Source organism: Pelobates fuscus, chromosome 12 (genome assembly GCF_036172605.1).
Source record: "Pelobates fuscus isolate aPelFus1 chromosome 12, aPelFus1.pri, whole genome shotgun sequence".
Lineage (NCBI taxonomy): Eukaryota > Metazoa > Chordata > Amphibia > Anura > Pelobatidae > Pelobates > Pelobates fuscus.
The window spans coordinates 2,520,909-2,546,853 of record NC_086328.1 but is presented as its reverse complement, the minus strand read 5'-3'; the positions used below and the strand labels follow the sequence as shown (position 1 = coordinate 2,546,853).

The 25,945-nt window shown below is 43.1% G+C and overlaps 1 protein-coding gene across 1 annotated transcript in view; it reads right to left on the bottom strand.

Moving 5' to 3' along the window:
* Positions 1-25,945, bottom strand: part of HYDIN (HYDIN axonemal central pair apparatus protein) — a 205,005-nt gene that overhangs the window by 34,451 nt on the left and 144,609 nt on the right. Inside the window, exons 54-72 of the mRNA XM_063437790.1 lie at positions 24,333-24,432; positions 23,702-23,870; positions 23,194-23,435; positions 19,048-19,168; positions 17,278-17,482; positions 16,405-16,640; positions 14,709-14,860; positions 12,936-13,125; positions 8,285-8,390; positions 7,950-8,201; positions 7,624-7,766; positions 7,195-7,413; positions 6,947-7,107; positions 6,755-6,864; positions 5,595-5,805; positions 4,456-4,680; positions 4,188-4,326; positions 3,819-3,984; positions 2,241-2,388 (exon numbers count right to left, since the gene is read on the bottom strand). Coding sequence (XP_063293860.1) covers positions 2,241-2,388; positions 3,819-3,984; positions 4,188-4,326; positions 4,456-4,680; positions 5,595-5,805; positions 6,755-6,864; positions 6,947-7,107; positions 7,195-7,413; positions 7,624-7,766; positions 7,950-8,201; positions 8,285-8,390; positions 12,936-13,125; positions 14,709-14,860; positions 16,405-16,640; positions 17,278-17,482; positions 19,048-19,168; positions 23,194-23,435; positions 23,702-23,870; positions 24,333-24,432 — 3,295 coding nt within the window. The remainder of the gene's footprint in view (positions 1-2,240; positions 2,389-3,818; positions 3,985-4,187; positions 4,327-4,455; positions 4,681-5,594; positions 5,806-6,754; positions 6,865-6,946; positions 7,108-7,194; positions 7,414-7,623; positions 7,767-7,949; positions 8,202-8,284; positions 8,391-12,935; positions 13,126-14,708; positions 14,861-16,404; positions 16,641-17,277; positions 17,483-19,047; positions 19,169-23,193; positions 23,436-23,701; positions 23,871-24,332; positions 24,433-25,945) is intronic.

The window sequence follows — 25,945 nt, the reverse complement described above, 5'->3', positions numbered from 1 at the left end:
TTCCATACGAATTTCTGGAAGTATGGAGGTCTCAGCGGTGTTTGCCTAGTCAAGTGTCCGATTTTAGTTCCAGACACTCGACGGCAAAACACCGCTGTTCGGTAGTTTAAGATGGCCGCCGCCACGTGTTTGTTTCCCGAATGGCGGCCACCCAGAGGACAAAGACCACACTGCACTGATTGCCAATTACCTGTTTGCAACATTGTTGCAAACGGTAATTGGAGGCACACTCATTCCTGGGTGGTCTGGTTGTTCGGTAGTTTCACTCAATATACTGAATGGAGTGATTCTACCGAACAATCAGATGAATGTTGCATACAAATCACACAGGATACACTTAACACATCTATAAATACATATATAATATTACAGGCAGTACACTCGAATATGCTTCACAGTCTTAAAGGGACAGTAGTCCCAAAAGTCCCAATATGTCCATAGATGCTGTTAAAAGGGCCAGTAGCAGCAATATACAGTACAATATGCCCCAAATAACCCAGGGGCCATAGTCAGTAGGTAGGAGGCTAGCAAACAGGCTTCTCCAGGGCCCAGTGGCGAGGTTGGTTTCGCCACACTCATTAATATCAAAGCTGAATATTTTTGGAAGTAGTTTTTAGTTTGTTTTTAGTTATAGCTATTTTAGGGGGATATCTGTGTGTGCAGGTGACTATTACTGTGCATAATTATTAGGCAACTTAACAAAAAACAAATATATACCCATTTCAATTATTTATGTTTACCAGTGAAACCAATATAACATCTCAACATTCACAAATATACATATCTGACATTCAAAAACATAACAAAAACTAATCAGTGACCAATATAGCCACCTTTCTTTGCAAGGACACTCAAAAGCCTGCCATCCATGGATTCTGTCAGTGTTTTGATCTGTTCACCATCAACATTGCGTGCAGCAGCAACCACAGCCTCCCAGACACTATTCAGAGAGGTGTACTGTTTTCCCTCCTTGTAAATCTCACATTTGATGATGGACCACAGGTTCTCAATGGGGTTCAGATCAGGTGAACAAGGAGGCCATGTCCTTAGATTTTCTTCTTTTATACCCTTTCTTGCCAGCCACGCTGTGGAGTACTTGGACGCGTGTGATGGAGCATTGTCCTGCATGAAAATCATGTTTCTTGAAGGATACAGACTTCTTCCTGTACCACTGCTTGAAGAAGGTGTCTTCCAGAAACTGGGAGTTGAGCTTGACTCCATCCTCAACCCGAAAAGGCCCCACAAGCTCATCTTTGATGATACCAGCCCAAACCAGTACTCCACCTCCACCTTGCTGGCGTCTGAGTCAGACTGGAGCTCTCTGCCCTTTACCAATCCATCCATCTGGCCCATCAAGACTCACTCTCATTTCATCAGTCCATAAAACCTTAGAAAAATCAGTCTTGAGATATTTCTTGGCCCAGTCTTGACGTTTCAGCTTGTGTGTCTTGTTCAGTGGTGATCGTCTTTCAGCCTTTCTTACCTTGGCCATGTCTCTGAGTATTGCACACCTTGTGCTTTCGGGCACTCCAGTGATGTTGCAGCTCTGAAATATGGCCAGACTGGTGGCAAGTGGCATTTTGGCAGCTGCACGCTTGACTTTTCTCAGTTCATGGGCAGTTATTTTGCGCCTTGGTTTCTCCACACGCTTCTTGCGACCCTGTTGACTATTTTGAATGAAACGCTTGATTGTTCGATGATCACGCTTCAGAAGCTTTGCAATTTTAAGAGTGCTGCATCCCTCTGCAAGATATCTCACTATTTTTAACTTTTCTGAGCCTGTCAAGTCCTTCTTTTGACCCATTTTGCCAAAGGAAAGGAAGTTGCCTAATAATTATGCACACCTGATATAGGGTGTTGATGTCATTAGACCACACCCCTTCTCATTACAGAGATGCACATCACCTAATATGCTTAATTGGTAGTAGGCTTTCGAGCCTATACAGCTTGGAGTAAGACAACATGCATAAAGAGGATGATGTGGTCAAAATACTCATTTGCCTAATAATTCTGCACGCAGTGTATTAAAAGCTAAATGTTATTACTGTGGACATGCATTGTGGACATGTATTCCTTAGGGTTGCTTATTTTGGTACTAACTCCAGTTGGGGAGGTATGTAGGAGATAACTTCATATTGTCTCTCTCCCTCCCACTTGGATTATTAGTATATTTCTTCTTTTTGTTAGATTACAGAGAATATTAGGCTGTGTGTTGCTGGGAGAAGCCTTTCCTGGATTACCTGCTAAGAGGTGCGATTGTAGCTCCCATGGGTTTCACCATTAAACCTTGGCCATGTCCCTCAGAATAGCAGGAGCTTTCACGGATAGAAAAGGTAATGGGTTTATCTTCATTATTAATCAAATAGAGGGTTTCCTGCACTTCATGATCTGAAAGAAAAGCATGTTGAGTGCCTCACCATAATTATAATTTAATGATATGAGCTAAATCCAGAAATGCTCTGCAACCCCTCCTATAAGCCACAGTCCATTGACCAGTGCACGGTGCTATTTAGACTGGAGCTCTGGACATTGTTTACATTACTGAACAGTGTCTCAGCGAACCAGCATTGCGTCCAGATTTTTATTTGACCTTTTAAGCTGAAAAAAAAACATTTCAGAAGGCTGAATTCTTCAGGAAATTATAAGGTATAAGATTTATTGGTCCCCCTCACCACTATTAGGGTGAGGAGGTATGTGGAGAAGTATTTTGAAGGGCTGTCTAGAGAATTGGGGACCCCTAGCTACCCATGGAAGGGGGACACCATAGGGTGATGGCCTATCCACTCCCTCACTGTACTAATAACCACAATGCTTGGGGAGTGGAAGAAAGGGTAGAGGGTCTATAATGGCATATCCACACCCTGGGTTATTGATAATAGTCTCCACCAGACTAATATCTATTTAATAGCCCCCACCTGCTTCCAATGGGAGGTGGAGGACACGGTCATACCCCTCCCCCCCACCCCAACTATATTTGTAATGCACCCACCTATTGGACACAGTTGGAGGGAGGCAGTGGCAGGTTCCCCTATTCATTTACTGGCCCAATCTCAATAGGAAGGGACAATTTAGTGACTAGGCAACAATAGCGTTTTCAACCCTAGTAATGTTGTGAAAGTTACAGTGAGCAGATGCTGGCTGCTCACCGTTTAGCAGATATGCCCACACCTGCCACACCTGGATGGGGGTTATATGGAGGATTACATTGATCCCAGAAGCTTTAATTTAAATTATTTAATATTTGTGGAAGTGGCTAGCTACCAACCACAGGTGTGGTGTCACACATGTAACCCTTATGCTCACAAGGGATGAATTATTTGCCTGCTGAGTGCTGCCGGTGGGGGAGAGGGGAGGGGAGTGGGGGGGGGGGGGGAAACAGTCCAGACTGAATGATCATCTTACCGGATTTATTTGGGCCCAAATTTCTTTAAAATCGGTACTTTGTACAGATAGTGGTGTCTGCATGCACCAAACAATTTAAACTTGTTAAAATTGTCTTTTATGCATGTTTGCTTTAAATTGTTACGGCAAAAAGAATCTCTATAAACAAAACGTTTGCCAAAAAAGTGTTTCTTTGTAAACATCTGGGTCCTATACCTTATATTGCATTGGATGCCAGAAGCACTGATTTTAAAGTTGAAACCAACTGAACCCAGCCAGAAAAAGTGAATTTTAACTAGATTTGGCTTTAATATCTATGATAATTGCCAATCCAGCCAGAATTAATTAATAGCATTTTGACCACCAGACAATGTTTAGTGAATGACCCCTGTGGGTTCACCCTGCGGCCAGGAATAATTCTTTCATGTAAAACTCACCAACCAAGAGAGAGCCAAAGTTCAGGTGAGACCTGTCCAGAGACACACACGGTTCACTGGCCTTTCCCACAAGCAGGAAGGGCACCACAATGTTCTGCTCAGGGATGGTGAAGGACCAAAAGGACTCTGTAATACCAGTGACTTGAGGGACAAACTCAAAGGTGACCTGGTGAAGGTTAAAATAAAATTGTGAGGTCCTATTTTCAGATAAACATAATATTGGGAATACATCCTGCAGGGTTATGATGGGCGAAAACCCCACGTGGGACATAGTCTAAGGAGCGCATGGAATCCTGCTCTTACCGTCTTGGTGAGGTACAAGGAAGCGTCCAGCCTACTCAGACAGTGATTACACCTGGTCTATCTTACCTCTACTTTCTTTTCAGCCTGGATAACACCTTGTTCACTCAGGCAGCGGAAAGCCAAAGAGCTCTGAAAACATGATGGATCATCACAAGTCCAGAGAAAGGAGTACGGACTACTGGTGGGATTAAGGATACAGAATTTCCTACAGAGAAGGAGCGCATAGAGCAGATTTCAATCCAAGTCTTTATGAAAACAATGTGTCCCTGCAATACACAGTAACCACCGGAACCCCAGTATTCGAGTATTAGTCAAGGATAGTGATGACACTTACCTAGTGTTCTTAGTTCTCACTCCCACAGAGCTAAACTCGATCACTCTAGTATTGGGGTCAAGTGTGGTTCCAGAAGGTGCCCCACGAGGCCCTCCTAGTTCTGGGTTCCGCCTCCTGTTGGTGATATAATCAGAGTCTTCCAGCTGGAAGTGGCAGTAAGGCAGCATGCTGCATCCTTTAACTGGGAGCACCAGTTCCTGCTGGTCCTCACGGAGGTTGGGGATTCTGCAGGGACAGAACAGGCAATGTGTTTACTAGGCAGAATACAGGCTATTATTGAGTATATGGGAGCCTCACTACCTGCAAAATATTATCATGTTTATTTTTCAAGTTATGTATGTTTGTTTATATTTTTATGGTTTTCACCACATGCTTAAGGACAAGGCGGCAAAGGCCAGTCCTTGTTCAAAATAAAGTGTAGTGTGTTAGTTCCATTGGGAGCTGTGTGTTCTGGTTGGATTATTCAAGGATTCCAGTGACAGTCTTCGGACTTCTTAGCTGGCTGGTTTGGTCCCTGATTCCAGACAAGTTAAGCCCGAGAGCCACAAGTGCCTTTCGTAAAGGCAGTAGCTGATCACAGTGTACGCTGAGGTGTTGATACCTGCCGGGAAGGAGAGAGCTGCAGTCTAGTCCAGTGGAAGAGGTCTTCAGAGACCCCAGTCAAGCTTGGGCAACTGGGTGTGAAGAGTTCCAGAGTCCCTGGTGGCAGAGCAGTGGGGGACTTTGCAGAGGTTCTCAGTCACCGTCTCATCTACCATCTGACCTGCTTTCTGTTCCCTCTACATAGGTAGGATCTCTCCTCTTATAGAAGAATATCTGGCCATTTATTAGTGTGTTTTACCCATCCGCATGCATAACATGGAACAGGCTTAAACCGTACAAGAGTATAATAATGGTCCAGTCAATGCAGGTCTATAGTCTTTGTTCTCAAAGGATTCACTAAAGTGTGAACTGTCAGCAATTCAAAGTAGATTTCAACTTGTAGGCCAAAATGGCCCTTTCTGAAATCTAAATTCCAGACAATTGATGTAGGTAATATCTTTATTATTGTGATGGAACATTCTACATCTCAGGTAGATGCCACACAAACCAGTAAAAGTCCACGTAAACCTAAGATATCCAAAGAAAAAAAGACTCACCTGCAGGTCAAACATCCCCCCAATTCTCCAACACTCAGAGGAGAGAACTTGATGAGAAATTCCTGAGTTTCTCCAGCTGGAATCAGACCACTGCTCGGCTGCACAGAGAAGGGTACAGCATCTGGTCCCACAGAAAGCATTGAGGACACACTTTCTATAATGCTGGGAGGACGGCTGTCACTGGAAGAGGTTCTCGCACTTCCCAGGGGCTCTGTAACCAAACACACATGGAGCTCTGCACATATTGAAACACAGAACACTACATGCGTAGGACATTCCATTCTAAAAGGGCCCGGCCAACGCTGAATTAATATGTCATTCCATTCTAAAATGGCCCGGCCAACGCTGAATTAATATGTCATTCCATTCTATAAGGGACCGGCTAACGCTGAATTAATATGTCATTCCATTCTATAAGGGACCGGCTAACGCTGAATTAATAGGTCATTCCATTCTAAAAGGGACCTGCTAACGCTGAATTAATATGTCATTCCATTCTATAAGGGACCGGCTAACGCTGAATTAATATGTCATTCCATTCTATAAGGGCCCGGCTAACGCTGAATTAATATGTCATTCCATTCTATAAGGGACCGGCTAACGCTGAATTAATATGTCATTCCATTCTATAAGGGCCCGGCTAACGCTGAATTAATATGTCATTCCATTCTATAAGGGACCGGCTAACGCTGAATTAATATGTCATTCCATCCTATAAGGGACCGGCTAACGCTGAATTAATATGTCATTCCATTCTATAAGGGACCGTCTAACGGTGAATTCATATGTCATTCCATTCTATAAGGGACCGGCTAATGCTGAATTATTATGTCATTCCATTCTATAAGGGCCCGGCTAACGCTGAATTAATATGTCATTCCATTCTATAAGGGACCGGCTAACGCTGAATTAATATGTCATTCCATCCTATAAGGGACCGGCTAACGCTGAATTAATAGGTCATTCCATTCTATAAGGGACCGGCTAACGTTGAATTAATATGTCATTCCATTCTATAAAGGCCCGGCTAACACTGAATTAATAGGTTATTCCATTCTATAAGGGCCCGGCTAACACTGAATTAATATGTCATTCCATTCTATAAAGGCCCGGCTAACACTGAATTTTACATTATGGCGGCAATAACATCTGTTCCTTACCTTGCATGCCAACAAGTCTGGGGGAGATTTGGAACCCTTGGTCCTGTGCTTCCATATGGACTTGCCAGGAGAAGTGCAGTTGGACAGAGCCAGTGTTCTGCATGTGGAACCTGCATGGACGGCGCAGAAAGGAGAAGATTAGTAGATCGCTTGTTTTTTGCTCCACCCAGCGCCAATTGCACTCTCACTCACTTGTACACGCGGGTCTGATATAGAAGGGTGTCTTTGAATTGCACTAGGTCACAATTTGCTACATACTGTGCATGATCCACAACAGCACTGACAAGCAGTTCCAGATCCCGATTTCCCCCATCTATCACTACATGGCTGGGCTCCGGGTCGGTCTCTATCACCTGCAAATACAGCTATATGATTCTCTTCCTGAAATGATCATTTTATGGCATTCTGGGTCCGACTGAGAAATTAACAGTTGTATATACCTTTCTCTTTGTGGGGTGCTGCCCATTGATAACCTTGGCATTATCAACCCACTTTACTGTTCTCATTCTATCATCCCAGTCAGGTATTTGGTCCAAGGGAAGAGGAAATGAAATCCGCGATACTCTGCATTTCACTGGAGACTTACTGAGTGTGAGTGGCACATCTGACTTCAGTGTAACAGCCACGTGTTTGGCACAAGAGGCATGGATGTGACCCACCTATATACATGTAAAATAAGCTTGAGTTAGACATAGGATCACACACCAGCTCAGGTTACTAACTAATCCTCCAGACCTCTTGCACAACACTACAGAGAACAGTAAACCTCAATATGCAAATGTGCCAAACCATTACATTAATGCCCTTTCCAGCATGAAACACAAGGGGTGGTTAATATTGAGAACAGTCTATTAAAATCATCATTATACCTGAGGAGAGAAATTCAGGTGCCCTTCTAATGGCCACTCGAACCTTATGGCATCCAGTTGGCTGTGATTTGTCATGGTGAAGGTCACCTGGTATGGATGACCAATGTAACAATCTCCAAAGATGATGTGATCCGTGCGAGGAGCTGTGAGATGAGAGTACCCATTACGTTTAAATCATGTTAAATAGAAGAGGGTAATTCATGGCACAATGAACAAGCACCTTAAACAAGTTAACCATCATAAAATGGCTGTGGTGATAGATTCAATGTTTACTCCAAATCATGAAACTCTTCAGATGACTCTAAAGAAGAGAATTGTGTCCTTACCTTCTACGACATCTTCATCCACAGATCCCTGGGGGCTGAGAGCCACTCCTGGGTTCTGGATGTTATCGATGGTTATGTCGTCCTTGTATCCCTCTCCCACCAGTTGAACACAGATCTGATCATATTGATTGTCCATCACGGACAAGTGCAGTGTGGCCTCGAATCTCTGGGGGTCCGCAGGATGGAAAACCACATCAAATTGTGGTGTGTGCCCAGGATGGATGATCAGAGAAGCTGTGTGTGCCCGCTGACCTGGAACAAGAGAAGGATGGCAGATTAATAAAATCATACTCTGGTGTCAGCAGACCGTACGGGGCTGGGAGCAGCAATGTTACCCATATTCTGTGTATTGTTCTCAATCCACGCTGGGTAAATGCACTGAGTGTCGGGTTTCGGCTTTAAAGTGAAAACATGTTCTTCTCCAGTCAGATCAATGTTTACCTGAGGGAGAGATATGAACAATAATTATTAATGGGTTGCATGTTACTCACTCTATGGCATTATGAATGCTATAACTATCAGTACAGGAATGTCACTTTAATTAAGGACATAGTGCCACAGACTTATATTCTACACTCAGTGTTTTGCTAGATGCTAGACTGTATTGCAGGGTGCGAGATGGCACTAGCAGGCACCGAATGGGTTCTAGACAATACCGAATGTGTCACATGGTTTTAAGAATATCAGATGGCTTTCAACTTTACTGCATGTATCACAGGATTCTAGACCGTACTGCATGTATCACAGGATTCTAGACAGTACTGAATGTATCACAGGATTCTAGACAGTACTGAATGTATCACAGGATTCTAGACAGTACTGAATGTATCACAGGATTCTAGACAGTACTGAATGTATCACAGGATTCTAGACAGTACTGAATGTATCACAGGATTCTAGACCGTACTGAATGTATCACAGGATTCTAGACAGTACTGAATGTATCACAGGATTCTAGACAGTACTGAATGTATCACAGGATTCTAGACAGTACTGAATGTATCACAGGATTCTAGACAGTACTGAATGTATCACAGGATTCTAGACAGTACTGAATGTATCACAGGATTCTAGACAGTACTGAATGTATCACAGGATTCTAGACCGTACTGAATGTAACACAGGATTCTAGACCGTACTGAATGTAACACAGGATTCTAGACAGTACTGAATGTATCACAGGATTCTAGACAGTACTGAATGTATCACAGGATTCTAGACAGTACTGAATGTATCACAGGATTCTAGACAGTACTGAATGTAACACAGGATTCTAGACAGTACTGAATGTAACACAGGATTCTAGACAGTACTGAATGTATCACAGGATTCTAGACAGTACTGAATGTATCACAGGATTCTAGACAGTACTGAATGTATCACAGGATTCTAGACAGTACTGAATGTATCACAGGATTCTAGACAGTACTGAATGTATCACAGGATTCTAGACAGTACTGCATGTATCACAGGATTCTAGACAGTACTGAATGTATCACAGGATTCTAGACAGTACTGAATGTATCACAGGATTCTAGACCGTACTGAATGTATCACAGGATTCTAGACAGTACTGAATGTATCACAGGATTCTAGACAGTACTGAATGTATCACAGGATTCTAGACAGTACTGAATGTATCACAGGATTCTAGACCGTACTGAATGTATCACAGGATTCTAGACAGTACTGAATGTATCACAGGATTCTAGACAGTACTGAATGTATCACAGGATTCTAGACAGTACTGAATGTATCACAGGATTCTAGACAGTACTGAATGTATCACAGGATTCTAGACAGTACTGAATGTATCACAGGATTCTAGACCGTACTGAATGTATCACAGGATTCTAGACAGTACTGAATGTATCACAGGATTCTAGACAGTACTGAATGTATCACAGGATTCTAGACAGTACTGAATGTATCACAGGATTCTAGACAGTACTGAATGTATCACAGGATTCTAGACAGTACTGAATGTATCACAGGATTCTAGACAGTACTGAATGTATCACAGGATTCTAGACAGTACTGAATGTATCACAGGATTCTAGACCGTACTGAATGTATCACAGGATTCTAGACCGTACTGAATGTATCACAGGATTCTAGACAGTACTGAATGTATCACAGGATTCTAGACAGTACTGAATGTATCACAGGATTCTAGACAGTACTGAATGTATCACAGGATTCTAGACAGTACTGAATGTATCACAGGATTCTAGACAGTACTGAATGTATCACAGGATTCTAGACAGTACTGAATGTATCACAGGATTCTAGACAGTACTGAATGTATCACAGGATTCTAGACAGTACTGAATGTAACACAGGATTCTAGACAGTACTGAATGTATCACAGGATTCTAGACAGTACTGAATGTATCACAGGATTCTAGACAGTACTGAATGTAACACAGGATTCTAGACAGTACTGAATGTATCACAGGATTCTAGACAGTACTGAATGTAACACAGGATTCTAGACAGTACTGAATGTATCACAGGATTCTAGACCGTACTGAATGTATCACAGGATTCTAGACAGTACTGAATGTATCACAGGATTCTAGACAGTACTGAATGTATCACAGGATTCTAGACCGTACTGAATGTAACACAGGATTCTAGACCGTACTGAATGTATCACAGGATTCTAGACAGTACTGAATGTATCACAGGATTCTAGACAGTACTGAATGTAACACAGGATTCTAGACAGTACTGAATGTATCACAGGATTCTAGACAGTACTGAATGTATCACAGGATTCTAGACAGTACTGAATGTATCACAGGATTCTAGACAGTACTGAATGTAACACAGGATTCTAGACAGTACTGAATGTATCACAGGATTCTAGACAGTACTGAATGTAACACAGGATTCTAGACAGTACTGAATGTATCACAGGATTCTAGACAGTACTGAATGTATCACAGGATTCTAGACAGTACTGAATGTATCACAGGATTCTAGACAGTACTGAATGTATCACAGGATTCTAGACAGTACTGAATGTATCACAGGATTCTAGACAGTACTGAATGTATCACAGGATTCTAGACAGTACTGAATGTATCACAGGATTCTAGACCGTACTGAATGTATCACAGGATTCTAGACAGTACTGAATGTATCACAGGATTCTAGACAGTACTGAATGTATCACAGGATTCTAGACAGTACTGAATGTATCACAGGATTCTAGACAGTACTGAATGTATCACAGGATTCTAGACAGTACTGAATGTATCACAGGATTCTAGACAGTACTGAATGTAACACAGGATTCTAGACAGTACTGAATGTATCACATGATTCTAGACCGTACTGAATGTATCACAGGATTCTAGACAGTACTGAATGTATCACAGGATTCTAGACAGTACTGAATGTATCACAGGATTCTAGACAGTACTGCATGTATCACAGGATTCTAGACAGTACTGAATGTATCACAGGATTCTAGACAGTACTGAATGTATCACAGGATTCTAGACAGTACTGAATGTATCACAGGATTCTAGACAGTACTGAATGTATCACAGGATTCTAGACAGTACTGAATGTATCACAGGATTCTAGACCGTACTGAATGTATCACAGGATTCTAGACAGTACTGAATGTATCACAGGATTCTAGACAGTACTGAATGTATCACAGGATTCTAGACAGTACTGAATGTATCACAGGATTCTAGACAGTACTGAATGTATCACAGGATTCTAGACAGTACTGAATGTATCACAGGATTCTAGACAGTACTGAATGTAACACAGGATTCTAGACAGTACTGAATGTATCACATGATTCTAGACCGTACTGAATGTATCACAGGATTCTAGACCGTACTGAATGTAACACAGGATTCTAGACAGTACTGAATGTATCACAGGATTCTAGACAGTACTGAATGTATCACAGGATTCTAGACAGTACTGAATGTATCACAGGATTCTAGACAGTACTGAATGTATCACAGGATTCTAGACAGTACTGAATGTATCACAGGATTCTAGACAGTACTGAATGTATCACAGGATTCTAGACAGTACTGAATGTAACACAGGATTCTAGACCGTACTGAATGTATCACAGGATTCTAGACAGTACTGAATGTATCACAGGATTCTAGACCGTACTGAATGTATCACAGGATTCTAGACAGTACTGAATGTATCACAGGATTCTAGACCGTACTGAATGTATCACAGGATTCTAGACAGTACTGAATGTATCAGAGGATTCTAGACAGTACTGAATGTATCACAGGATTCTAGACAGTACTGAATGTAACACAGGATTCTAGACAGTACTGAATGTATCACAGGATTCTAGACAGTACTGCATGTATCACAGGATTCTAGACAGTACTGAATGTATCACAGGATTCTAGACAGTACTGAATGTATCACAGGATTCTAGACCGTACTGAATGTAACACAGGATTCTAGACCGTACTGAATGTAACACAGGATTCTAGACCGTACTGAATGTATCACAGGATTCTAGACAGTACTGAATGTATCACAGGATTCTAGACAGTACTGAATGTATCACAGGATTCTAGACAGTACTGAATGTATCACAGGATTCTAGACAGTACTGAATGTATCACAGGATTCTAGACAGTACTGAATGTATCACAGGATTCTAGACAGTACTGAATGTATCACAGGATTCTAGACAGTACTGAATGTAACACAGGATTCTAGACCGTACTGAATGTATCACAGGATTCTAGACACTCAGTGTTGGGTTCTAGAATACAAGGAAGAAGGTTCTAGGCTACACATGCGGTATCATTGGGTTCTAGAATACAAAGAAGAAGGTTCTAGACTACGCGTGCAGTATCACTAGGTTCTTGAATACAAGGAATATACCAGAAGGTTCTAGTCTATACAGAATGTATCATTGGGTTCTAGAATACAAGGAATATACCAGATGGATTTAGACTGAGGCATTACTCTCACCTTTGCAGCAATGGACCCTTCATTTTTTAAGACTAGTGGGAGCTGTTGGTGTTGACCAATTAAAAGCCTTTGGTAAAGAAGAAGTGGGTGTCCACGTTTGTTGCGCAGTGCAGGTCGGGTAACGGTTATACGAGGCAGGATTCCTTCACCATTGATTTCAAAGGTCAGATTTCGAGCCTTGGACAGAACACTACGGAGAAATGTTGTTATTGAAATACAGTAAGTTAGTAAACCCTTTCAGCTTTTACAATATGAGCCAATCTGTGCTCCAGGCACTATGCCTCATCACTCCCAACAGGCAAACAGTTCGATTCATTTTAATGAAATCACAGCAGCCATCATTCTGCTTCTCATGAGCCGCTGTCCTTGGAAGATCACACGGAATACCAATACTTTCATAAAATTAAAATGATTATCGCTCAATCTGCTGAAGCGGTTGTTACGGTTGTCTCCAGGCTGGCTGGAAGTTGGACCGCTTAGATGCTAGTATAACACCTTTCCCTATAGCACAAGTCGAGGCTGCGAGTTGAGGGTAAAACGAACTGGTTTAATGGGTACTCATGCACGGCTTTAAATACAAGTTTTCAGGCCAGGAGACCACCCACCTGGACCTGATGGTACACAGGACAATGCAATGTCATAGCCAATAGGAACAAAGTGCATTTTATGAAACACTCCCCCCTACCCTGGAGATAATTGGTCTCAACGGTTACAGTAACTCAATTATCTCCAGGTACATGCAATAACCACGCTTTATTATACACAAGAAAACAGAATAAAAATGGATAACTTTTACAGTATAGTACTTAAATATCACATTCAACCCATCCCCAGACAGCTTGGACCCCTAGACAGCTTGGATCTGAGCGCACAAAATATACGAATTGCGCTCAGATCTCACGAATGGTCTACGAAAGCCATGGGAATAAAACATGTCAGTATGGGTATTCGCCTGGTAGCAGCCTGGAGGTTCTCGGCTAGCTGATCTGGCCAGGGGTCGGTATAACTCTCGGAATACAACTTGTCGAACGACATGTCTTTTGTAACTTATTGCCCGAACGGACGGGGCAAGCTGTATCCCAGCAGGATAAGTGCAAACTTTTGTCCGAGAATAGTACCATGAGTTTGACGATCAAGTCCCGCTGGGCGTTTGACAACAAAAGATGGCCGCTGCCACGTGTTCGGCATACGGACGGCGACCACCCTGGCGATAAGTAATTATGTTGCGGTTAACCAAAGAAACCGCAGCTTCAAGGTGTTTAATTGGGGGCACATGCCAGGGGCCGGGCGGTCGTTCGGGAGTTATTTCGGCTCTTTGTTTGGTACCCCGTTCGACCTTTACATACGAACGGGGACCACCCTGATAACAGACAATTAGCCTGCGGTTAACCACAAACCGCAGCTCCTGGGTGGTTGATTGTCGGCACACTCCTCAGGTAGGGTGGTCGTCTGTTCGTCGCTTGGTTCAGTGAAAAGAAGGTGAACGGGGTTAATTAGTGGCACACGCCAAGGGCCGGTTGGTTGGCCATTCGTGTATACGAATGGTCTGTAAGGGTTGTTCGTATACAAAGTAGCAAAATAGAAACAAAAGTAACTGAATTGTAGTAGGCAGAGGGGATCTCTGTAATAGCGGTGTTTTCTCACTTACACACACATTCCTTATTAGCAAGGAGCACTACTAGCCCTTCTAATGAGATGACATGGGGGATTTCCCCCCAATAAAAGACGGCAGTCAGTCCCAGGCTATTTAGGACTCTCCAGATTCCGACTCACCTGCTGATTCCCTCCACAGAAGCTTCAAAAATGCACTGATACAACATCATGCTCTGTGGGCTGAACGTCACACTCGCAAAACACTGGCTGTGACTTGGGATGTTCATTCTCTGTGGCTCAATCTCAAACATGTCATTCACTCGATACGATGACTGCAATTGAAAGACTAAACGTTAATCTTCTACTGCCATCTTTAAACTGCAGCATGTTCCACAGCCCTTATAACCTGCACTACGGCTCCCACACGCCCTATAACCCACACTACCTGACCAGCACTACGGCTCCCACACCCCCTATAACCCACACTACCTGACCAGCACTACGGCTCCCACACCCCCTATAACCCACACTACCTGAGCAGCACACTCACTGCAGCTCCCCACACCTCCTATAACCCACACTACATGAGCTGCACACTCACTGCAGCTCCCCACACCTCCTATAACCCACACTACCTGAGCAGCATGCTCACTGCAGCTCCCCACACCTCCTATAACACACAGTACCTGAGCAGCACACTCACTGCAGCTCCCCACACCTCCTATAACCCACACTACCTGAGCAGCACACTCACTGCAGCTCCCCACACCTCCTATAGCACACACTACCTGAGCAGCACGCTCACTGCCGCTCCCCACACCTCCTATAACACACACTACCTGAGCAGCACACTCAATGCAGCTTCCTACACCTCCTATAACCCACATTACCTGAGCAGCACACTCACTGCAGCTCCCAACGCCTCCTATAGCACACACTACCTGAGCTGCACACTCACTGCAGCTCCCAACGCCTCCTATAGCACACACTACCTGAGCTGCACACTCACTGCAGCTCCCCACACCTCCTATAACCCACACTACCTGAGCAGCACACTCACTGCAGCTCCCCACACCTCCTATAACCCACACTACCTGAGCAGCACACTCACGGCAGCTCCCCACACCTCCTATAGCACACACTACCTGAGCAGCACACTCACTGCAGCTCCCCACACCTCCTATAACCCACACTACCGGAGAAGCACACTTACTGCAGCTTCCCACACCTCCTATAACCCACACTACCTGAGCAGCACACTCACTGCAGCTCCCCACACCTCCTATAACCCACACTACCTGAGCAGCACACTCACTGCAGCTCCCGACACCTCCTATAACCCACACTAACGGAGAAGCACACTTACTGCAGCTCCCCACACCTCCTATAACCCACACTACCTGAGCAGCACACTCACTGCAGCTCCCCACACCTCCTATAACCCACACTACCTGAGCAGCACACTCACTGCAGCTCCCCACACTCCCTATAACCCACACTACCTGAGCGGCACACTCCCTGCAGCTCCCCACACCTCCTATAACACACACTACCTGAGCAACACTACAGCTCCCACACTCCCTATAACCCACACTACCTGAGCGGCACACTCCTTGCAGCTCCCCACACCTCCTGTTTAGAAGCATTAAAGTCACTTCCACTCTATGAGAAGTATTCAATAGGCAGAACATGTATATAGGTCCCCAGTGCACTGGATAGATCCATGAGTTTGAGATTTGTTTTGTTAATTTTTGTTTGTTTTAAAGCAGGGGGCAGAATATACAAAGCTGAAAGACCACAGTTTATAAATAAATACATTAATTGTTAACCTTAGTGTATTCCTTTAAGGCAATCAATCCAATGATCCCAATCATACCTTTGCGGAGCTGGGCTTGAGTGCCAAGGTAACATCACAGGGGACCTTGCCAGAATTAATGATTTTAAAACGAGCTGTATACGACTGTCCCACTATTACGTTACAGAACAAGAAACGGTTCTCTTCCTGCAGGTACACCCCTCCTGTCAGCAGTGAAGGCAAGCATTGCAGGATCCTAGTATCCGTCACAATACGGTGCTCCTCAAAGATACTGCCAATATCATCTGTCACAAAACCTGCAGATAAAACACAGACACAGGGCAGCAACGACACGCACAGAAAAGGAACGACAGGCCCAGGGCAACAAAGAAACGCACAGAAAAGGAACGACAGGCCCAGGGCAGCAACGACACGCACAGAAAAGGAACGACAGGCCCAGGGCAGCAACGACACGCACAGAAAAGGAACGACAGGCCCAGGGCAGCAACGACACGCACAGAAAAGGATCGACAGGCACCATACTTGCAGAGTGTAGCCCATAACATAAACACACTTCATTTGAACCATCAGACAATGTATACTGCTATCACATTTACTCTATGAGGTTTAAGGACTATTGGCAAGGGGTTGCTTTTTAAAATATATCTTGATCTAGAAAATTACCTGCAGTATAATCCATCAGCAGGTCAGTGAATAAAGCATAGATCACTCGCCATGTTTTGAAGCTTAGGAACTGAAATATTAGTGAAAGCTCAATGTTTTAGCTCAGTCCCTACTAGTCAGCTTTTGCCAGGCCCTGTCCTAGGATTTCAGGGGATGTTTGGATCATGAACACAGAAAATAAACTAAGAAAATCTAGGGTTCTTCACAGTGGCACTGATAGTCATTGGGTTACTGGAAAAACTTTCAGGAGGGGAAAGGAAGGGACTGTACCTGGGGTGCAAACTTCAGTCACGAGACGAAAAGGTACCCCATTGGAATGATCTTCTGGATCCCGGTCAGATATATCAATAGACAGTAATTCCTCACATCGGCCCAGCTGTTCAGCAAAGCAGTCAACATTGATGGTCTGATGTGTTCCTGGGGAAACCGTTCCAAAACCAGGAGAGACAGTGAACATGCCCAAAGTGAGGCGTGCCTGGAAATAGAGACAATACTCATTGAGAAACCAGGAGAGACAGTGAACATGCCCAAAGTGAGGCGTGCCTGGAAATAGAGACAATACTCATTGAGAAAACAGGAGAGACAGTGAACATGCCCAAAGTGAGACGTGCCTGGAAATAGAGACAATACTCATTGAGAAACCAGGAGAGACAGTGAACATGCCCAAAGTGAGGCGTGCCTAGAAATAGAGACAATACTCATTGAGAAACCAGGAGAGACAGTGAACATGCCCAAAGTGAGGCGTGCCTAGAAATAGAGACAATACTCATTGAGAAACCAGGAGAGACAGTGAACATGCCCAAAGTGAGGCGTGCCTGGAAATAGAGACAATACTCATTGGGAAACCAGGAGAGACAGTGAACATGCCCAAAGTGAGACGTGCCTGGAAATAGAGACAATACTCATTGAGAAACTAGGAGAGACAGTGAACATGCCCAAAGTGAGGCGTGCCTGGAAATAGAGACAATACTCATTGGGAAACCAGGAGAGACAGTGAACATGCCCAAAGTGAAGCGTGCCTGGAAATAGAGATCATACTCATTGAGAAACCAGGAGAGACAGTGAACATGCCCAAAGTGAGGCGTGCCTGGAAATAGAGACAATACTCATTGGGAAACCAGGAGAGACAGTGAACATGCCCAAAGTGAAGCGTGCCTGGAAATAGAGATCATACTCATTGAGAAACCAGGAGAGACAGTGAACATGCCCAAAGTGAGGCGTGCCGGGAAATAGAGACAATACGCATTGAGAAACCAGGAGAGACAGTGAACATGCCCAAAGAGAGGCGTGCCTGGAAATAGAGACAATACGCATTGAGAAACCAGGAGAGACAGTGAACATGCCCAAAGCGAGGCTTGCGTGGAAATAGAGACAATACTCATTGAGAAAACAGGAGAGACAGTGAACATGCCCAAAGTGAGACGTGCCTGGAAATAGAGACAATACTCATTGAGAAACTAGGAGAGACATTGAACATGCCCAAAGTGAGGCGTGCCTGGAAATAGAGACAATACTCATTGAGAAACTAGGAGAGACAGTGAACATGCCCAAAGTGAAGCGTGCCTGGAAATAGAGACCATACTCATTGAGAAACCAGGAGAGACAGTGAACATGCCCAAAGTGAGGCGTGCCAGGAAATAGAGACAATACTCATTGAGAAACCAGGAGAGACAGTGAACATGCCCAAAGTGAGGCGTGCCTGGAAATAGAGACAATACGCATTGAGAAACCAGGAGAGACAGTGAACATGCCCAAAGTGAGGCGTGCCTGGAAATAGAGACAATACTCATTGAGAAACCAGGAGAGACAGTGAACATGCCCAAAGTGAGGCGTGCCTGGAAATAGAGACAATACGCATTGGGAAACCAGGAGAGACAGTGAACATGCCCAAAGTGAGTGAACACAGGGTCCCGACACTCGCTGAAAACCCAGACACTCATGCACTCGGCTCTGGAACAAATGTACCCAATTTTTTCCACTAGGTTATTAAGTGGGCTGATGCTCAGACCATATTAAACACCATTACTTTAGGTGCCATACCTGGCCAGTTGTACTTATATCTCGCATTTGAGAATCAGTGCGTTTCGCCTTGTTGAAGCTGACTGATTTGCTAGATCCGGAACCTTCTCGTGAGCGCGTCCTCTTTATACCGGGAGCCAGCCTGGCAGAAACAGTGCAGGGCATTAGTTCAATATATACACAACATACAGGAATATACAGAATGATCATCCCACCTATATAGTAACAAACTCGTCTACTGCATTGAAATCTAACCTAACGAACAGAAATCCAACCAACTGAATGAATGAATGCAAATATGTACTGAATGAAAATCTCAACTGTGGGAATCTCACCCACAGAATAGTTATCCATACTACAAAATAATAAACTTGTCTATGACATGAAAGATTCACCTAAACATGAGAATGATAATCTGACCTACAGACTGATCATCTCAACCTACAGAATAATAATCCCAACCTACAGAATGATCATCCCAACCTACAGAATGATCATCCCAACCTACAGAATGATCATCCCAACCTACAGAATAATAATCCCAACCTACAGAATGATCATCCCAACCTACAGAATGATCATCCCAACCTACAGAATGATCATCCCAACCTACAGAATAATAATCCCAACCTACAGAATAATAATCCCAACCTACAGAATGATCATCCCAACCTACAAAATAATAATCCCAACCTACAGAATAATAATCCCAACCTACAGAATGATCATCCCAACCTACAGAATGATCATCCCAACCTACAGAATGATCATCCCAACCTACAGAATAATAATCCTAACCTACAGAATAATGATCCTAACCTACAGAATGATCATCCCAACCTACAGAATAGTAATCCCAACCTACAGAATGATCATCCCAACCTACAGAATGATCATCCCAACCTACAGAATAATAATCCCAACCTACAGAATGATCATCCCAACCTACAGAATGATCATCCCAACCTACAGAATGATCATCCCAACCTACAGAATGATCATCCCAACCTACAGAATGATCATCCCAACCTACAGAATGATCATCCCAACCTACAGAATGATCATCCCAACCTACAGAATGATCATCCCAACCTACAGAATGATCATCCCAACCTACAGAATAATAATCCCAACCTACAGAATGATCATCCCAACCTACAGAATGATCATCCCAACCTACAGAATAATAATCCTAACCTACAGAATAATAATCCCAACCTACAGAATGATCATCCCAACCTACAGAATAATCATCCCAACCTACAGAATGATCATCCCAACCTACAGAATGATCATCCCAACCTACAGAATGATCATCCCAACCTACAGAATGATCATCCCAACCTACAGAATGATCATCCCAACCTACAGAATAGTAATCCCAACCTACAGAATGATCATCCCAACCTACAGAATGATCATCCCAACCTACAGAATGATCATCTCAACCTACAGAATGATCATCTCAACCTACAGAATGATCATCCCAACCTACAGAATGATCATCCCAACCTAGAGAATGATCATCCCAACCTACAGAATGATCATCTCAACCTACAGAATGATCATCTCAACCTACAGAATGATCATCCCAACCTACAGAATAATAATCCCAACCTACAGAATGATCATCCCAACCTACAGAATGATCACCCCAACCTACAGAATGATCATCCCAACCTACAGAATGATCATCCCAACCTATAGAATAATAATCCCAACCTATAGAATAATAATCCCAACCTACAGAATAATAATCCCAACCTACAGAATGATAATCCCAACCTACAGAATGATCATCCCAACCTACAGAATGATCATCCCAACCTACAGAATGATCATCCCAACCTACAGAATGATCATCCCAACCTACAGAATGATCATCCCAACCTACAGAATAATAATCCCAACCTACAGAATGATCATCCCAACCTACAGAATGATCATCCCAACCTACAGAATAGTAATCCCAACCTACAGAATAATAATCCCAACCTAAAAAATAATAATCCCAACTTACAGAATAATAATCCCAACCTACAGAATGATTATCCCAACCTACAGAATGATCATCCCAACCTACAGAATAATAATCCTAACCTACAGAAAAATAATCCTAACCTACAGAATAATAATCCCAACCTACAGAATGATCATCCCAACCTACAGAATAATAATCTCAACCTACAAAATAATAATCCCAACCTACAGAATGATCATCCCAACCTACAGAATGATGATCCCAACCTACAGAATGATGATCCCAACCTACAGAATGATCATCCCAACCTACAGAATAATAATCCCAACCTACAGAATGATCATCCCAACCTACGGAATGATCATCCCAACCTACAGAATGATCATCCCAAGCTACAGAATAATAATCCCAACCTACAGAATGATCATCCCAACCTACAGAATGATCATCCCAAGCTACAGAATAATAATCCCAACCCACAGAATGATCATCCCAACCTACAAAATAATAATCCCAACCTACAGAATAATAATCCCAACCTACAGAATAATAATCCCAACCTACAGAATAATAATCCCAACCTACAGAATGATCATCCCAACCTACAGAATAATAATCCCAACCTACAGAATGATCATCCCAACCTACAGAATAATAATCCCAACCTACAGAATGATCATCCCAACCTACAGAATAATAATCCCAACCTACAGAATGATCATCCCAACCTACAGAATAATAATCCCAACCTACAGAATGATCATCCCAACCTACAGAATGATCATCGCAACCTACAGAATGATCATCCCAACCTACAGAATAATAATCCCAACCTACAGAATAATAATCCCAACCTACAGAATAATAATCCCAACCTACAGAATGATCATCCCAACCTACAGAATGATCATCGCAACCTACAGAATGATCCTCCCAACCTACAGAATGATCATCTCAATTTACAGAATGATCATCCCAACCTACAGAATAATAATCCCAACCTACAGAATAATAATCCCAACCTACAGAATGATCATCCCAACCTACAGAATGATCATCGCAACCTACAGAATGATCATCCCAACCTACAGAATAATAATCCCAACCTACAGAATAATAATCCCAACCTACAGAATGATCATCCCAACCTACAGAATGATCATCGCAACCTACAGAATGATCATCCCAACCTACAGAATGATCATCCCAACCTACAGAATGATCATCTCAATTTACAGAATGATCATCCCAACCTACAGAATAATAATCCCAACCTACAGAATGATCATCCCAACCTACAGAATGATCATCGCAACCTACAGAATGATCATCCCAACCTACAGAATGATCATCTCAATTTACAGAATGATCATCCCAACCTACAGAATAATAATCCCAACCTACAGAATGATCATCCCAACCTACAGAATGATCATCGCAACCTACAGAATGATCATCGCAACCTACAGAATGATCATCTCAATTTACAGAATGATCATCCCAACCTACAGAATGATCATCCCAACCTACAGAATGATCATCCCAACCTACAGAATGATCATCCCAACCTACAGAATGATCATCGCAACCTACAGAATGATCATCCCAACCTACAGAATAATCATCCCAACCTACAGAATGATCATCTCAATTTACAGAATGATCATCCCAACCTACAGAATAATAATCCCAACCTACAGAATGATCATCCCAACCTACAGAATGATCATCCCAACCTACAGAATGATCATTTCAATTTACAGAATAATCATCCCAACCTACAGAATAATAATCTCAACCTACAGAATGATCATCCCAACCTACAGAATGATCATCCCAACCTACAGAATGATGGTCTCAATCTACAGAATGATCATCCCAACCTACAGAATGATAATCTTGGTCTATACAATAATAAACCCATCTGTGGAATACAGTTAATATTTAAAGTCATGCCTTTTACCTTGAGCTTTTATAAAATCTCACCTCACCAGCTGTTTTTTTATCTGACACTTCTTATTGGAAACACAAATCCACTGTAACCAAATTAATAATATTCCCCCATTTCACTTCCTCACCTGTACCCTAACTCTGCTCCTGCAATGCTAGGATAGCACGACCCTACATTCTGCTACTCTTGGTAGGTCTGCTTGAGTAGAAAACAATGAGGCTCATGGCTTTCTTACCCTTTCTTGACAGGTTGAATGATGACTTCCCGGATCAGTTTACTGATACTGTAACGGAATTCCAGCTGGGACAAGTTCTCCAGGGTGAAGGAACAAAGCTTCCGGCTTCCCAGAACCATGGCCCCAAAATTAATGTCTGATGATGGAGTGATCCGGTATTTTGAGAAAACAGAGCGTACAGACACCCGAATGGGGATACTGGCAATGGTCTCTCCACCCTCACTCAAGCTGGGCTCAATAACCTATGGGAAGTAGATAAGAGCAGCTGTTAGACAGCATGTTTCTGGCTTCCTTCATCATACCATACAGCATTCTCCTATTACTCCCCGGTCACTGAAGAGAATTCTGGAAACACTAACACACTCTACTATATTAAATAAGCAACATACACATCATACTGAGAAAAACACTATAGACAAAACTCCACAGCTCTAATTTATAGTGTCTGAGTGATGATATCATGATGACATGGATCACATCTGGGATATTGCACAATCCCTGTCCATACCTGGCATCTTAGAATGGGCTTGTCTTCAATCTCCACTTCCCTTTTGGATTGGAAGTGGATCTGCACCTGAGTGGAGCGATCATTAGGTGCCAGAGGTCCCTTCTGGGGCGTAATGGAAAAGATGGAGTTTAGATCCACCATACCAGGACAGGTGCCTTCCAGGGAGAAGCTGGAGTAAGAAAAGCAGGGCAAGAAGAAAGGCAGAGAGATAAACTTCTGTGTATTAGTCCCTCTCAGAGCACGTACTATTAGCAGTCACAATGACAAACACTAAGCCCCAGCATCGTTCTTTCAATACACCAACTAATGTGTTGTCAATGTATGAGTTTGTTTAACTGGCTCGCTTCAAACAAAACTGATTAAAACCTCAAAGGTATGTAAAATTCACACGCAGACTGTAAGCTCTAAGGGCCTAGAAGCTTCATTTTGAAATTACTTTATTCGAGCTTTTACATTAAAGTAAAGATTCCACATAGCTTTTACCAGCGAGTCGGGCAATTACCTAATTCACAAAGACGGCATAATGAAACTTACAATGTAAAGGTCAGGGGATCTATTAGCAACGTGGGCTGATACATTATACCCAATATAAATGACACGTTCATTTAGTATCCATCAGCGAGCAGGTTACCTGAAACCGATCTCATATTTCCCTTTGTTCTTCAGAGAAATGGTGTGTTTAACTTCGTCATTCACCTTCACAACTCCAAAGTCCAAGCCGCCATCTGTGCCTGTTTGGGAAACCACGATTATTGTAAAGAGACCACCACAGGCCCCCAAATCTGTGGCCAAAACTGCTGGGAGCACATGTCTTTGTAAAAGGTTCATTACATGCTCAAACTGCCAGTTACTTCAGCTGTTAATGAAACCCACCAATATGGGGGGCTGAGTCATGGAAAAGTGTTTATAATGGCAATGAAACCCACCAATATGGGGACAGGGGGCTGAGTGTCATGGAATAGTGTTTATAATGGCAATGAAACCCACCAATATGGGGTCAGGGGGCTGAGTGTCATGGAATAGTGTTTATAATGGCAATGAAACCCACCAATATGGGGTCAGGGGGCTGAGTGTCATGGAATAGTGTTTATAATGGCAATGAAACCCACCAATATGGGGACAGGGGGCTGAGTGTCATGGAATAGTGTTTATAATGGCAATGAAACCCACCAATATGGGGTCAGGGGGCTGGGTGTCATGGAATAGTGTTTATAATGACAATGAAACCCACCAATATGGGGACAGGGGGCTGAGTGTCATGGAATAGTGTTTATAATGGCAATGAAACCCACCAATATGGGGACAGGGGGCTGAGTGTCATGGAATAGTGTTTATAATGGCAATGAAACCCACCAATATGGGGTCAGGGGGCTGAGTGTCATGGAATAGTGTTTATAATGGCAATGAAACCCACCAATATGGGGTCAGGGGGCTGAGTGTCATGGAATAGTGTGTATTATGGCAATGAAACCCACCAATATGGGGTCAGGGGGCTGAGTGTCATGGAATAGTGTTTATAATGACAATGAAACCCACCAATATGGGGTCAGGGGGCTGGGTGTCATGGAATAGTGTGTATAATGGCAATGAAACCCACCAATATGGGGTCAGGGGGCTGAGTGTCATGGAATAGTGTGTATTATGGCAATGAAACCCACCAATATGGGGTCAGGGGCCTGAGTGTCATGGAATAGTGTTTATAATGACAATGAAACCCACCAATATGGGGGGCTGAGTGGCATGGAATAGTGTTTATAATGACAATGAAACCCACCAATATGGGGACAGGGGGCTGAGTGTCATGGAATAGTGTTTATAATGACAATGAAACCCACCAATATGGGGGGCTGCGTGTCATGGAATAGTGTTTATAATGGCAATGAAACCCACCAATATGGGGTCAGGGGGCTGAGTGTCATGGAATAGTGTTTATAATGGCAATGAAACCCACCAATATGGGGTCAGGGGGCTGAGTGTCATGGAATAGTGTTTATAATGGCAATGAAACCCACCAATATGGGGTCAGGGGGCTGAGTGTCATGAAATAGTGTTTATAATGACAATGAAACCCACCAATATGGGGACAGGGGGCTGAGTGTCATGGAATAGTGTTTATAATGGCAATGAAACCCACCAATATGGGGGGCTGAGTGTCATGGAATAGTGTTTATAATGGCAATGAAACCCACCAATATGGGGTCAGGGGGCTGAGTGTCATGGAATAGTGTTTATAATGGCAATGAA